The sequence below is a fragment of the Haliotis rubra genome, unplaced genomic scaffold, assembly GCF_003918875.1.
Source record: "Haliotis rubra isolate DU_JTF1 unplaced genomic scaffold, ASM391887v1 Scf990, whole genome shotgun sequence".
Taxonomy (NCBI): domain Eukaryota; kingdom Metazoa; phylum Mollusca; class Gastropoda; order Lepetellida; family Haliotidae; genus Haliotis; species Haliotis rubra.
Window position 1 is genome coordinate 205,437 of NW_025767735.1, and position 13,118 is coordinate 218,554.

At 38.0% G+C, this 13,118-nt stretch overlaps 1 protein-coding gene across 11 annotated transcripts in view; it reads right to left on the reverse strand.

The window, feature by feature from the left end:
- LOC124265724 overlaps positions 1-13,118 on the reverse strand; it is a 202,363-nt gene that overhangs the window by 82,545 nt on the left and 106,700 nt on the right. Inside the window, exon 9 of one of the 11 annotated variants that reach the window (XM_046700549.1) lies at positions 9,462-9,543. The exons of the other annotated variants lie outside the window; for them this stretch is intronic. Coding sequence (XP_046556505.1) covers positions 9,462-9,543 — 82 coding nt within the window. The remainder of the gene's footprint in view (positions 1-9,461; positions 9,544-13,118) is intronic. 11 annotated transcript variants of the gene reach the window in all.

Here is a 13,118-nt window from a genome sequence, read left to right on the forward strand (position 1 = left end):
AGTTTGGCGGTTTTGTACGGACTTGATATCATTTCAATCACATTGTACGTTACAACAATACATTGAAAAAGCGCAAATAACAGATAACAGGTGTAACCAGTGAGCCAGATGAATTGTGATTCATTTTACGACCCCATCAAACAAGGACAGCCTGTGACGTCTTAGTTAAGGTCATGCTGCCTAAACCGCGCAACAAAATATAGAAATACGATTTTATTAAAGTTGAAAATTAAAATTCATTTGTAAAAAACAGTTTCTTATGAGACAAGGAATTGGAATTTAGTGTTTTCATGGTTGTTTATAGTGTCTCTTTTCACTTTCACACGAGAAAATTCACATGGGCTGAAAAGTAGGTCATTGTCTGAATTGGTTCATGAGACTCATGTTCCGGTTTCCATCCCTTGACTGTGACGTCAATATGTAATGTCTCTGGAAAGGAAGGAAGGATGTGCTTCATTGATTTAATAGTACAGTATATCATATCACATTGCATCCGTTTTAAGATATGTTTCGTTGAATAATAAATTGCTTTTTCCTGATCTAAATTTTCGTTTTCTACTTTGCATTACAACAGGGGTTATGACGCCCCTGGTTATTATATCACACTGGATATAAGACCATGTTTTTGCCGGATTTAATGCCTATATAATACCCTGGTTATAATGCCAAACTGGATATAATGCCATTTGCCAATGGTTCTTGAAACAAAAGTCATTTTTAAAGTCATGTTCCCTAGTTATAATGCTAATTACACTGGCTGCATGTACTATACGTACCTTAATTAGTTAACTGACATGACTCAAATTAATTGACCAAACTAATTAATGTTTTAAGTAGTCATGTAATCTCAAATAGGATAACACATGTGACAATACGCTTCCTGCCACCTACAACAATAAGTCACCTGCAGCACCTAGACGCTGGAATTATCCATTCAAGATTCATTACAGGAGACATCGGCTCAATAACCTTGTTGATTAATAGGGCCTCTGACTGTCCTACCTGGTTATAATGCCACCCTGGATATAATGCCATATTTTCACCTGGACAAACGGTGGCCTTATAACCAAGGTATACTGTATATTGTTTACCAAGGCTACTTCTTCTTAAGAGATGCCCTAAATATGTACGTTTATAGGTGTGTAATGTAGGCAGTTCCATGTAGATACATATATTTGATGAAACTAAAGTACTAGGCTTCAGGTATAGAATGGCAACTGATATATATATAATTTCTATTTATCATACTAAGTTCAAGTGAGTGAGTGAGTGATTTTAGTTTTACGCCGCACTCAGCAATATTCCAGCTATATGGCGGTGATCTGTAAATAATCGAGTCTGGACCAGACAATCCAGTGATCAACAGCATGAGCATCGATGTGTGATCAACAGCAGGGGCATATATGTACGCAAATGGGATACGATGATGTGTGTCTACCAAGTCAGCCTGCCTGACCACAAGATTCCGTTAGCTGGCTCTTGTGACAAGCATGGGTTAAGATCAATTCTAACCCGGATCTTCAGGGGTCAATTTCAAATGATACGGCTATCGTCCTAATGGCACAATATGGAAATTCTATCAATGTAAAGACCCCATACAGCTCAAACAATTCGTCTGTCGTGACCTTGATATCATTAAATGTTTTCATAGAAAGTTATAGCTCATAATGGTGTGAAATAAAGACTCAATTTAGGTCATATGTGCAACAAGGCAAAGAAAATAATGAGAAAAGTAAACGAATCGGCAATAAAACAGGATATGAAATAATATGGAATGCAAAGTAGCTACCTTATAGAATTCGTTGATTGTGTTACAACGAGTATGAACAGCAAACACCCGATATTTAGATAGAGACTGGATTTAGGGAAAAAACATAATACACATTGATTAAGACTTGGTGCAAGTTACACCTGATACGTAGCTGGGCTTTTGTGTATGTAAAGTGGAAATGCTTCTCACATAATGAAACAAATAGCAACGTCCACGATAGATTTTATCAGAAATATAAAGCAGTCAGATTTGTGGTCTCCGAACAATCCGTTTTTTCCTTACTTTACTACAATTACAAATAATACCATTGTTCAAATATTCAGGCATACAGTGGTCATAGAATTTATCTTGTGAGAGATTTGTATCAGGAGAATAAAAAGCACAGTAATGCCTGTTAAACTGCGACATGGTACATGTAACTCAAAGGGCTAGTACTAACGAGGCCAACGATCCAAACTACATACATGTACACATGTGTTTATCTTACCTCACACATAAATGTCGCTTTCTGATTGGCTGAGCGCTCTTCTATTATTTTCAATATATCCCGCTTAGAAGCGAGGAACATTCCAATGTACCCCGCTGTCAATGGCAACTCATTTGGTACTTCGTGGTAGTAATTCTTTATCTCGAGTAACATTGAATCACGTATGACGTGCGGTAGTTACCGATGTTTTGCGAATGCAAATCGATGGAAGGGAGATAACTCTAAATCTGATTTTCTTGTCTGCAAAATCGAGCGATGGCTACAAAAAGATTTGTACCCGAGCTTCAAACAATTCAAAATTAACATTAAGGTATTCGGTAAGATAAATACGTTGTTCACTGGTCCCTCGGGGCCCATGGGTTGATGTACCTTCGATGTTTGTTTATCAACCCATGACCCCCTCGTGACCAGTGAACAACTTATGATAAATGTCAATGCAATAATCTTACACCACTAACAAACGTAGAAATATGCATTTCCCCACGGCAGTTAGATACGAATTAGCATAACCTTTATTCAAGGGTACTGGAATTTAGATAATAAATTATGTCAAACCGTAGCTCATTTGTGGAGATTTGCCAGAAGCTTCATTCACCGTGCAACCGGGGTTATCCAAGGGAGGTAAATCTGGTTTGTACGATGTGCATTCTGAGAGTAGTGAGTGACTTAACATTTAACGTCACATCAGCAATGTTTCAGATTTCAGCCATATCGTGACGAGAATCTGAATATAAATAGTTGATATATTAGGAAAGAAATCTGTCAGCGATGGACAGTAGAATTACTATGGTATCACAGGAATAAAGGGGGGAACTAGCTGATAGCATTTAAAAGAAAAGATTAGTAAACAACAATACATTGTAAAAATGGGCTGTAGATCTCCAGCAAATGAAGGTATATCACCATACTAGTGACCATGGGGACTTACAGTACCCTTGCAACCTGCATGGACCCTAGCTGGATTTACATAATCCCTTTAGTCGGTGGCAATTGTACTCGAATTTAGCCGTCACTTAAACGAACAAATATACGTCGATTAAAAAACTGGTAGATACAAACGTATCCTTGAGAGACATGGACTTACATACCCTCTCTGGGGGACAATAATTTGCGGCACTTCATCCCCCCATCGAGGGCATCGCCATGAACAATTTCGGTTAATAATCACATTTTATCCAAACTGAATAAAACTACATACATCAAAATTTATCAATTCAATCAATTTCCTTTAAAAAATGATTAAATGTGAACTAATACAACTAAAAATTTGCTTATTGATGATGCAATATTGATCCCTTGTGATGGAAAAATCAATAGTCAAGCAGGGTATTCTGAGTGTAAACTGGATTTCTTTGTCATGACGTGCATGCGGAAAGGCTGAAGATGATTCATAGGTATTAAAAATTGTAAATACACATAGATACTCAGAACAGGTACAATGTACGACGTTTCCCCCTGTGCTTATGTTACTACCTACAGACTTTCAGCAAACCTCTGATGCCATATATGCATAAGCTTCATCAAATAAACATATCTACCTGGAACTTCCAACATAACACACCTATAGACGTAAATATTGAGGGCAACTTTTTAGAAGAAGTAGCCTTGGTAAACCGTATACTGCTAAGTAGAAAACCGGAAAACAAGATGAGGAAAAAGCGGTTTATTATTTAACGAAACAAAATGTAAAACGTGTACAATGGGACATGATATATTATTAATTTAAATCATGAAATTTAAATCAATAGGGTACTAAGTCTTCCTTTGACTATTTCGAGACACATTGCCTAGTGACGGGATGATATCGCTCCCACGTGATACCCCATAACTAAACTTCCATTGTACACTTATACCCATGAATTCATTGGCATTGCAAATAAAACGTTTCTTTCCTCAAAAAGCACCTTGTACCTCACACCAAAAACACTTAAAAGCATTCATTTGATTTAGCATGCTAAGATACTTAGGAGGATGTATTAGAGCAATGTAAGAACAAAACGAGGAAAATTCAAAACCCACGTTGAGTAAGCAAACGTTTGATAGAAACATCCAGCAAATAGTGCTTCTCAGTATTTCTATAGTTAACGCATTCCATTATAATTGTCATGTAAATATATTTCAAATGGGCTTTCTCCTGAACACATAGTGACAACAGTGTTGCAGGATCGGTTATCACGTTCCAATATTCTCACATTCGTCATGCTATTTGGTGAGGTACTTTGGAATAACGGCGTTACAGCATTTGTAGATTACTGACATATAATATCAATACTTCAAACAAACATAGAGCATTGTTCTGTTCGTGAAGAGATGATACTTGCCCAAATGTAGCGACTCTTCATTAATTATACACAGGTCAATCAACCACGTATTGTGAACAGGATACCACTGCCGTGAAAGTGACAACTGATTAACTGAAAAGGCGGAACTAAAATTACATTGTCGTAACAATGGTCACTCTTCACTTATAATTTACTTCAACATACGTCCTCCTGAGAGGGTACGTAAGTCCCAAAACTTTCAAAGTTAAATTTAAGCTGACCAGATTTCTAAACGAAGTATAGTTGTTCTTTTTAAATTCGGCTAAACCTTTCCTACAATCGCCAGTGGCTGAAGGGATGGTGTAAATCCAACTAGGGTCCATGCAGGTAGCAAAGGCACTGTAAGTCCCCATGGACCCTAGTATGGTGATCTACCTTCAGTTGTTTGCGATCATTAGTTAAAGTATGTTATTTTTAATTACTAGTTTTAAGTATATATCTGTGATGGTCTAGTTGGTTTTACTGTCCTTTGTCGACAGCTATTTAAATTGATTACCTTGTTTTCATCGCTAAATGGCTGTAGTGTTGCCGATGCCATGTAACATTCTAACTCACTCACTCACTCACTTCAACATACATTATATACAACCTAAATACATATATTTATTTTGCTGGTATAATTCAAATTAATTATCGCATGATCAGTTTCTCTGTTGGGATATCGTTTTGCTTCAACTTTAACAATGCACATGCTGCGATACAGACATACCTGATAACATAATGTCGCTATTTTCCTTATGTGTAACTACGATCTCACTGTCCTTGTTTTTGTCATGTAAATTCGACTGACGAATTAACGTCCTTGTCATTGTCAGTGAGGAAAATACCCTGTCAGAACGAGGAAAAGGTATAGTTTGCATCTAACAATATTGTTCCTCTTTGTTCTGATATTGTAAACAAGGTCATCGCCCATTACAAAATTAAAGGTGAGGCGTTGTGACGGTGCCTAGTGCAGGCATTTATGTATAGGAGAATCCAAGACTCCGAGGGTGTGGTACGGATTGTGAACCCTGATCGGAGGTGAAAATCCGAGGACGCGTATGATCGAGGGTGATTTTCACCGACGAATACGTGATCGGAGGTGATTTTCACCGACGATCAGGGTTTACAATCCCTACCACACCCTCAGAGTCGTGGTGTGTCCATCTTATCAACCGTCAAGTGACGGGTATACATAGGGTATATCAAAATTAAATCAGCATTGCGTGTCATTTATTCGTAACAACTCCTGTCATTCCGATTTGCACGGAATGCATGTGCAGGCTGAGGCGATGATAGATTTTCATTTTCCTTAGGGTCATGGAGGAGACAACATGGACTCAGATAACGACAGAGACCTATTCGTAACACAGAATTCTTTTAGAAGAGATTCGGAGGATATTTGTAAAATAAATAGTAATAAATAATAATAATAATGGATAGCATTTATACAGCGCTAATCTCCGAAATACTCTTTATGCATCTCTCTCACAAACATGGGACGGTAAGTACACATTAAAGGAAAGCTTGTTTAAATACGAATGTTTTTAAACCGGTCTTGAATGAACTTAGAGAAGGGGAATTGCGGAATTCATTTGGGAGAGCATTCCAAACTGAGGGCGCACTTTATTTGAAAGAGCACTGTTTTGCTGACTTTAAGTTGTACTTTGGGATTTTTAACAATATCTCACTGGAAGAGCGAAGAGAGCTCTCTGGACAGTTAAGGCGGTAGTGAACCATCAAAATGGCGAAACACAAGTGTTGCAATCTTGTATTTGCACCGAAGCGTGTTAGGCAGCCCATGCAGATGCTGCAGCATGGGAGTCACATGATTGTACTTCTGTCTCTTCATCACAAGACGAGCTGCACCGTGCTGTACTCGCTTGAGACGAGCGATCTCGTCAAGAGAGAGACCAAAGAAAACTGAATGGCAGTAGTCCAACCTTGAGGTGATAAAGCAACTTACAAGACTGGATGCTGCGTCTTCAGTGAGATAGGTCTTATAGAAGCAAGTCGGCGCAACTCGAGAAAGCAGGCACGGGACACACTGATGATGTGACTATGGAGAGTTAGTGATTGATCTAAGTGCACCCCAGATACTTCACACAAGGTTGGAAGGGAATATCACTCACTCCTATAACAGCTGACTCATCCTTGATGACAACGACAAGTTCAACTTTCGGTTTGGAGAACCGTTAAGCGAACCAGAACTTTCAGCTACGACTCGAAGTTCTTTGTCAAAACGGGGATCAAATACTCGGAAACCAACAGACGTTATCTTCTTCGAAGAGGAAAACGTCTTATGGGACCTACATACTGTCGGTGATGATACTCCCCAGAAGCTTTTCGATACGGTACTATACCTAACAGGTGAGTACAAGTTTACTGTATTGAATTCACGATTTATCACCAGTTCTCAAACACTCAATAATATATCAGTTGCAGTATACCCGTCTTTGGCTAACTCGTGACTATTTTGTCAGTTTTAAGTAATTAGTTTATGACATATTTAACTAATTTTTGGTATTTAATAAAAAAACAAACCTTTTGGTAATTCATCAAAACATCGCATAAAACATTTTATATCGGTTTTATCAACATTAGAGTTGACCTTAAATGTAACAATTTTAATATTTCACAGGGCTACACTTTGCTCTTAGGGGTGGAAAGGACATAGGAGTCTGGGAATGGTTACCAACCCTCACATTACCGGCCCCCATACTGACCGTAACGGTGGACGTTTTCTCCTCTATGTTTAAAGCGTGTCAAAGCCCAACTCTGGAAGATTGAATCAGAGGAAATTAAAGGTGTAAGAAGTACGGGCCTATGTGAATACTGACGAACCAGCTAGATGCTATGTCCGCATGTACGAGAAGTACAAATGTTTGTGGGGAGCTTCAGTTTTTTACCGTTTTGACAAGAACAGATTTTGCAAATAAATTTTGTTGAGCAAGTTGTTAATTATATATTGCCACAGGTTTGTTTTCAGCCCAAAAACCTTAAATGCGAAGGAAACGTCCAAAGAAAAAAAATGGTTTCACGGGATTCCGGGGTCATAACACGCTCGAGGATACCGTCAAGCGCTTGCGCACAGACAGGTAATTTGCTATTTCCACACCAAACGTCAGTGTACATTTGAAGCATCATTTTAAGATATTGATATCTGCAGTTTCAATTCAAAGTAATAATGTATGGGGCAGTTTGTATAGTATAAGGGGCGGTGGGGTAGCCTAGTGGTTAAGCGTTCGCTCGTCACGCCGAAGGCCCGGGTTCGATTCCCCATATGGGTACAATGTGTGAAGCCCATTTCTGGTGTCCCCCGCCGTGATGTTGATGGAATATTGCTAAAAGCGGCGTAAAGCTAAAATAACTCACTCACTCATTGTATAGTATAAACAAGAGAAAAAAAAAGAGAAACACTTCATCTTTCATCAACGTTATTTCAGGTCCCAGAAGTTAAGCGGTTCGTCTGTATTTATAAACGAACAAGTGACGATCAGTGAGAGTGGTTGTGAAGGTCTAATAAGGAGCTCATAGGTTGATAAGGCATGGAAAGTGTTGAGAAAAAATATTCGGAATCGTATCCGTTGGTCAAAAAGGGCAAGTTGTATTTGCAGCAAACTACGTAAAAGTCTTCAGCGATAACTTATAGATAGTGACATCATATCTTCTATGTACATTTGCATACTTTCCAATACCTTCTATTTATGCAAATATACATAGAAAAGTATACAAACGTACATAGACGATATTATGACAAATAATGACGAGTAAGAGTCAGGTACTATCTGATTATTATTTACCACAACACTGAAGTTAGTATAATTTGTAATAATGGAGTAATCGGAATTTAACTATACGTGGTACAATGCATGGGCATACATCGGGAAATATTTTAGGCTTCCGTATTTTAGGCTTCCGTTTTGAGTAGAATAGGTGTTTACTGGGAATACAAGATGTCTGCTCGTTAAATAAATGGTATGTGAAATTACAGTAAACAAAGGTCACACAGATAGAACTGTAGATATACAATGTGAGTTTACAGTAAATATGGCAGGAGCAGGTTTCATCAAAGCGACAATATCAACCTGGCTATTGTTCATACCTGTATATACCAAACGTACACATGTAGCTCTCCTTCTTATCCATGGCTATGTGTAGCTCTATACAAACACAATAAAAACATAGAGCTGCCCCGCAGCTAAAACGTGAGTATATAAGGACAAACAAGTACCAAGACAAACAAGTACCAAGTATTGAAACAACTGACAATATGTAAGGTTGATGGACAGTAGGTTGTACAATCTAGTCACTGTCAGAGCCAGGATCTTCAGGATAAGTAGGTGCATAAAAACATTCAGTCTCAACGTGTCTCAATCCACATCACACGCTAATGCCGTATTTGAACTTATCCAGCTACATCACTGACTGTTGCATGTACAAATTCGTGACTAATGAAATAGGTAAATCAGATGTTTTGGTAGTCCGGAGTAGCTGTTGATCCATGTGTAGTATATTCTTGAGATCTTGAGGTCTGTTCTATACTGGTATAGTTGTTGACAGCAGCTCCAGCTGACAGACCGGAGTAAGTGGGATGGTCAACAGACGCTGGCGTGTCTCTTTGTTTCTTCGGAGTCAGATCGTACCGACGCCTGAAAGGACAGATAACGTTTCATGTGAATTTCCTTTAAGCATTTTAAGGCAAACATCCTTTTGCGATTCCTATCTTTGATAAACAGAATAATCCCATTCTTGGTGTTCTCTGTTGTGATTTTTCAGCCTGGACTTGCAAAAGTAAGGTCACTCAAACACATCCAAAATGAGATAGACGTTTTGATGGACATCTTTTACGTATATTCTTCACTAGATGAACCCGGAAGAGTAAATGTGATTTCAAATATACCTAATAACGAGGACATACACTGCAAGACAGACCAGGATGACAATAACAGCTCCGGCAGCCACCCCTCCCATAAACACACCAGCTGAAACAGAAAACAGCCACTGTGTATTGAGCAGAGATCAACTAGAGTACTCTTTACTGACATTTGATTAAAATAACATTTGACGCAGGCCAGAACATGAGTCTTTTCCATGAACTTGATGATCAGTGTTTTTACTTCACAAGGCCAGCACTATCATTATGTACAAAACAATCTTCAACTTTGTACATAGCTAAATCAAGTTGAGGTATGAAAATGCAAATGTGATATTTTCAGTTGAATGCATTAACTATCTTCAGGAAATTAACTTATTAACATTAGAATGCAGCCATTTGTCTAAAGTCTTAAACCACTGTGTATAGGTTTCCATACAGTGAATAATGCATACGTGGGAATCGTGCAGAGGTGGATATGGGAAGCCCATCCTTATTTGGCCAAGTTGTGATGTCCCCTGTGGAAAAACATTTATTTCTATTCAAACAGTAACCAATTTACAAATATGTAAAATGTGTCATAAACTGTAAATAGTAAATTACAAAATATATTTATTTAAAACACGCCGTCTCACATCATACTTTTAATAATAAGTACCATGAATGTCATGCGATATCTACAAGAAAGTATGTGAGATTTCACGACAGGCAAGATACACTGTACTATCTGTCCGAGGATTTGCAACGAGACTGCTTTGCAAGAGAATGCGTACCTCTCTTTTCTGTTGAACAGTTATGTTAGAAATCATGAGGTAAATACTACATACTTGGTGTTTTTGAAGGGGTGGATCCAGGAGACCTGTCATTAGTTGATTCAGTGGTGATTCCTCCTGTGAAAAAGCGGACACATCTAAATGCCCTTTCTTGTTCAGCAATATGAGTATAAACAAACGATAGAAAGCACACCAATATATAAGCTTTTATATGGAATAAACATTAGGCACTACATTATGCACATATTCGATGAGCTATTTATACACTAACAATCACATTTTGTGCCACCACAAGAGCAAGATCTTCATTAAAGCTGACCGTTGTAGGTGACAATGTAAATGTAGTCTTTGGGCACAAAATGTACTCCCGAGCAAGTTACTGAACAAACAAAGTACTGGGGATTATCATGATAAAACATTTTTGGGGTGTGCCCGATTTTTTGGGCCCAAATCCCGAAAAATCCAAGATGGCTTTAAAAAAATCAAGGATTCCCAAATCTAACACTACGTGAATTTTCCCAGCTGGATCAAAGCAGAAAACCTTGCACAGTGTTAGGGAACTTTATGATAAAACATATTGGGGGCCTCCGACTTTGTGGGCCTTTTTGACCAAAAATCCAAGAGGGCCGCCAAAAATCACCCAGAATGGTCGCCGACTATAAAACATCTTTATTTGGTGCAATATGTGAGATATATTGGCCGTTCAACGGGCAATTTCTAATACTTTCAAGATATCTACCAAACAAGATTTATGTTTTGGTAGTAAAAGATATTATTCATCATCCAATTAATGAAAAGTTGCTGTTTTGATCAGTCATGTGACATCATTTTGTCAATCATCGATCTCTGTGATTCTGAAGTCTCCTTTCACAGTTCCCATTTCAGTTACAGAGCGATGTGCATAGCAGTTGAGAAGAATTACAAATGCACTTCTTTGAGCATAGAAGTTGAGACTTGCAGAAACATTTGATAAAGTTGTTGATAATGGTACCAGCAGAAAACCTATTGGTGTTTATTACTTGTATCATTGCCCGTTTGATCTTTAGAATATTTCAAACCTGTTTTTAAAAACGGGATTAGTTACTTAAGTTTATCAATACACGAATTTGACTTTGTCTTGAACAACTCAAGAAATATATAAAATGGTGAACAACTTATGTGTTCGCTATCAATATGGCTGGAGGGGCGGTGGGGTAGCTTAGTGATTAAGGCGTTCCCTCGTCACGATGAAGACCCGGGTTCGATTCCCCACATACGTACAATGTGTGAAGCCCAATGATCGAGATGGCTGAAAGAGTCAAGCAGAAACAACTCGAATTCGGGGCTGCTCTTCCAAGTCGCAAACGAGTCTACAGAGAACTAGACAACATGATCATGAGGCTCGAAGACAGGCTAAGTCGCGGAGAGAAGACCCCACTTCAGTACCTTGATATGTTGGCCAACCTCATAAAACTTTCATAAATGGACATCAGCTATATGATGCCAATTGAAAGCTACTGTTCTACCCACTGATACTGTGCTACTACTTATTGTTACTGCTTTAATTAAAGATAAATTAGATCTACAAATACATGTATAGGTAAAATATTTCGATTGAAAAGATGTATCTACTAGAAGTTATTGCACCTCCATTATACCGTGTTATTTGAAAAATAATATGTTATTCTTGTCATGAAATAAATATTTACTTGGCATTAGATATTTTACTTGTGGTTTTCTATTTGGGTTATTCCATTATAATGTGTTAGTAACAGGTAGTAGCTAATCTGTTCATTGAACCGTAAATGTTGTTGCTTTAAGGCGTCTGCGAAGTACCTGTCTGCGTTGTGGGAGGATACCATTTAGAAGTTGTAAAGATGAAGGAAAACCACTTTTTATGGATAGTCAACTTCTTAATAGCAATAAATGCGACGCATCGGTGAAGATGCTAACACCGTTATCAAGCAAGATTCTTTCTACACCGGAGTGAGTGAGTGAGTTAATATTTAGCGTCACATCGGCAATATAGCAGCCATATCGTGACAAGATCAATTTAATTCATGTCAATATTAAAATCAATAAGTTCAGAATGTAAAAAACTGTCATCGAAGGATAGTAAAAATACAAAGCATCACAGATATGAATATAAAACGAGCATATAAAACTAAAACATTTTAAATATAGAAGACAATACAATATAAAACACAGGCTATAGATCGCCAACAATTGAAAGTAGATCACCATACTAGGGACAATGGCTTTCTACACTCGTGTAAGTATTCTTTACACTGTTAGTATTCTTTCTGCACCGGAATGTCGTATTCATTGCAATACAGAAGCTTACTATCCACATTCAAGTCTGAGTAGGAGACCCACATACAAGAACAGAGAATGCAATAAATGCATCTTACTGGAAAGTTAACAACCATCAGAGCGTGGGAATGACAAGTCTTTATAGATGCATATACCGTTTTCAAGCATATCGAAAACGGTATAAGCATCTATACCGAAACGTCGCTATCATAAATGTTACCAGCCTAAACTGGATTTAGCCAGACCAGACAATCCAACGGATATAACTCAATTATTAGTTACAATGAGAAATTGAATAAATCTGAGACATGTATTTATTGTCTAACAGACTATTCACAGCAGTCATTTTCAGAGAAATCCGACTAAAAGGTTATCTAAATTTTTTTACCAGACCATCAAGCTGGCTAGCTGTAAATTCAGAAATTTAACCTGTCTTGGTCGGTCGGACGGGCCTTATTTCATACACTGGTAGCTGTTGTCACTATTCATGCTTACCGTTGATCAGAAGCCAAATTGAATACCGCTGTGACAAATCTAAGTATATCGGAAGCTCGGTTGTCACGTTAAGTCTCTCAAACGGTTAAAAAACAGTCGAACAATTAGTCGTTGTGACGTGGGT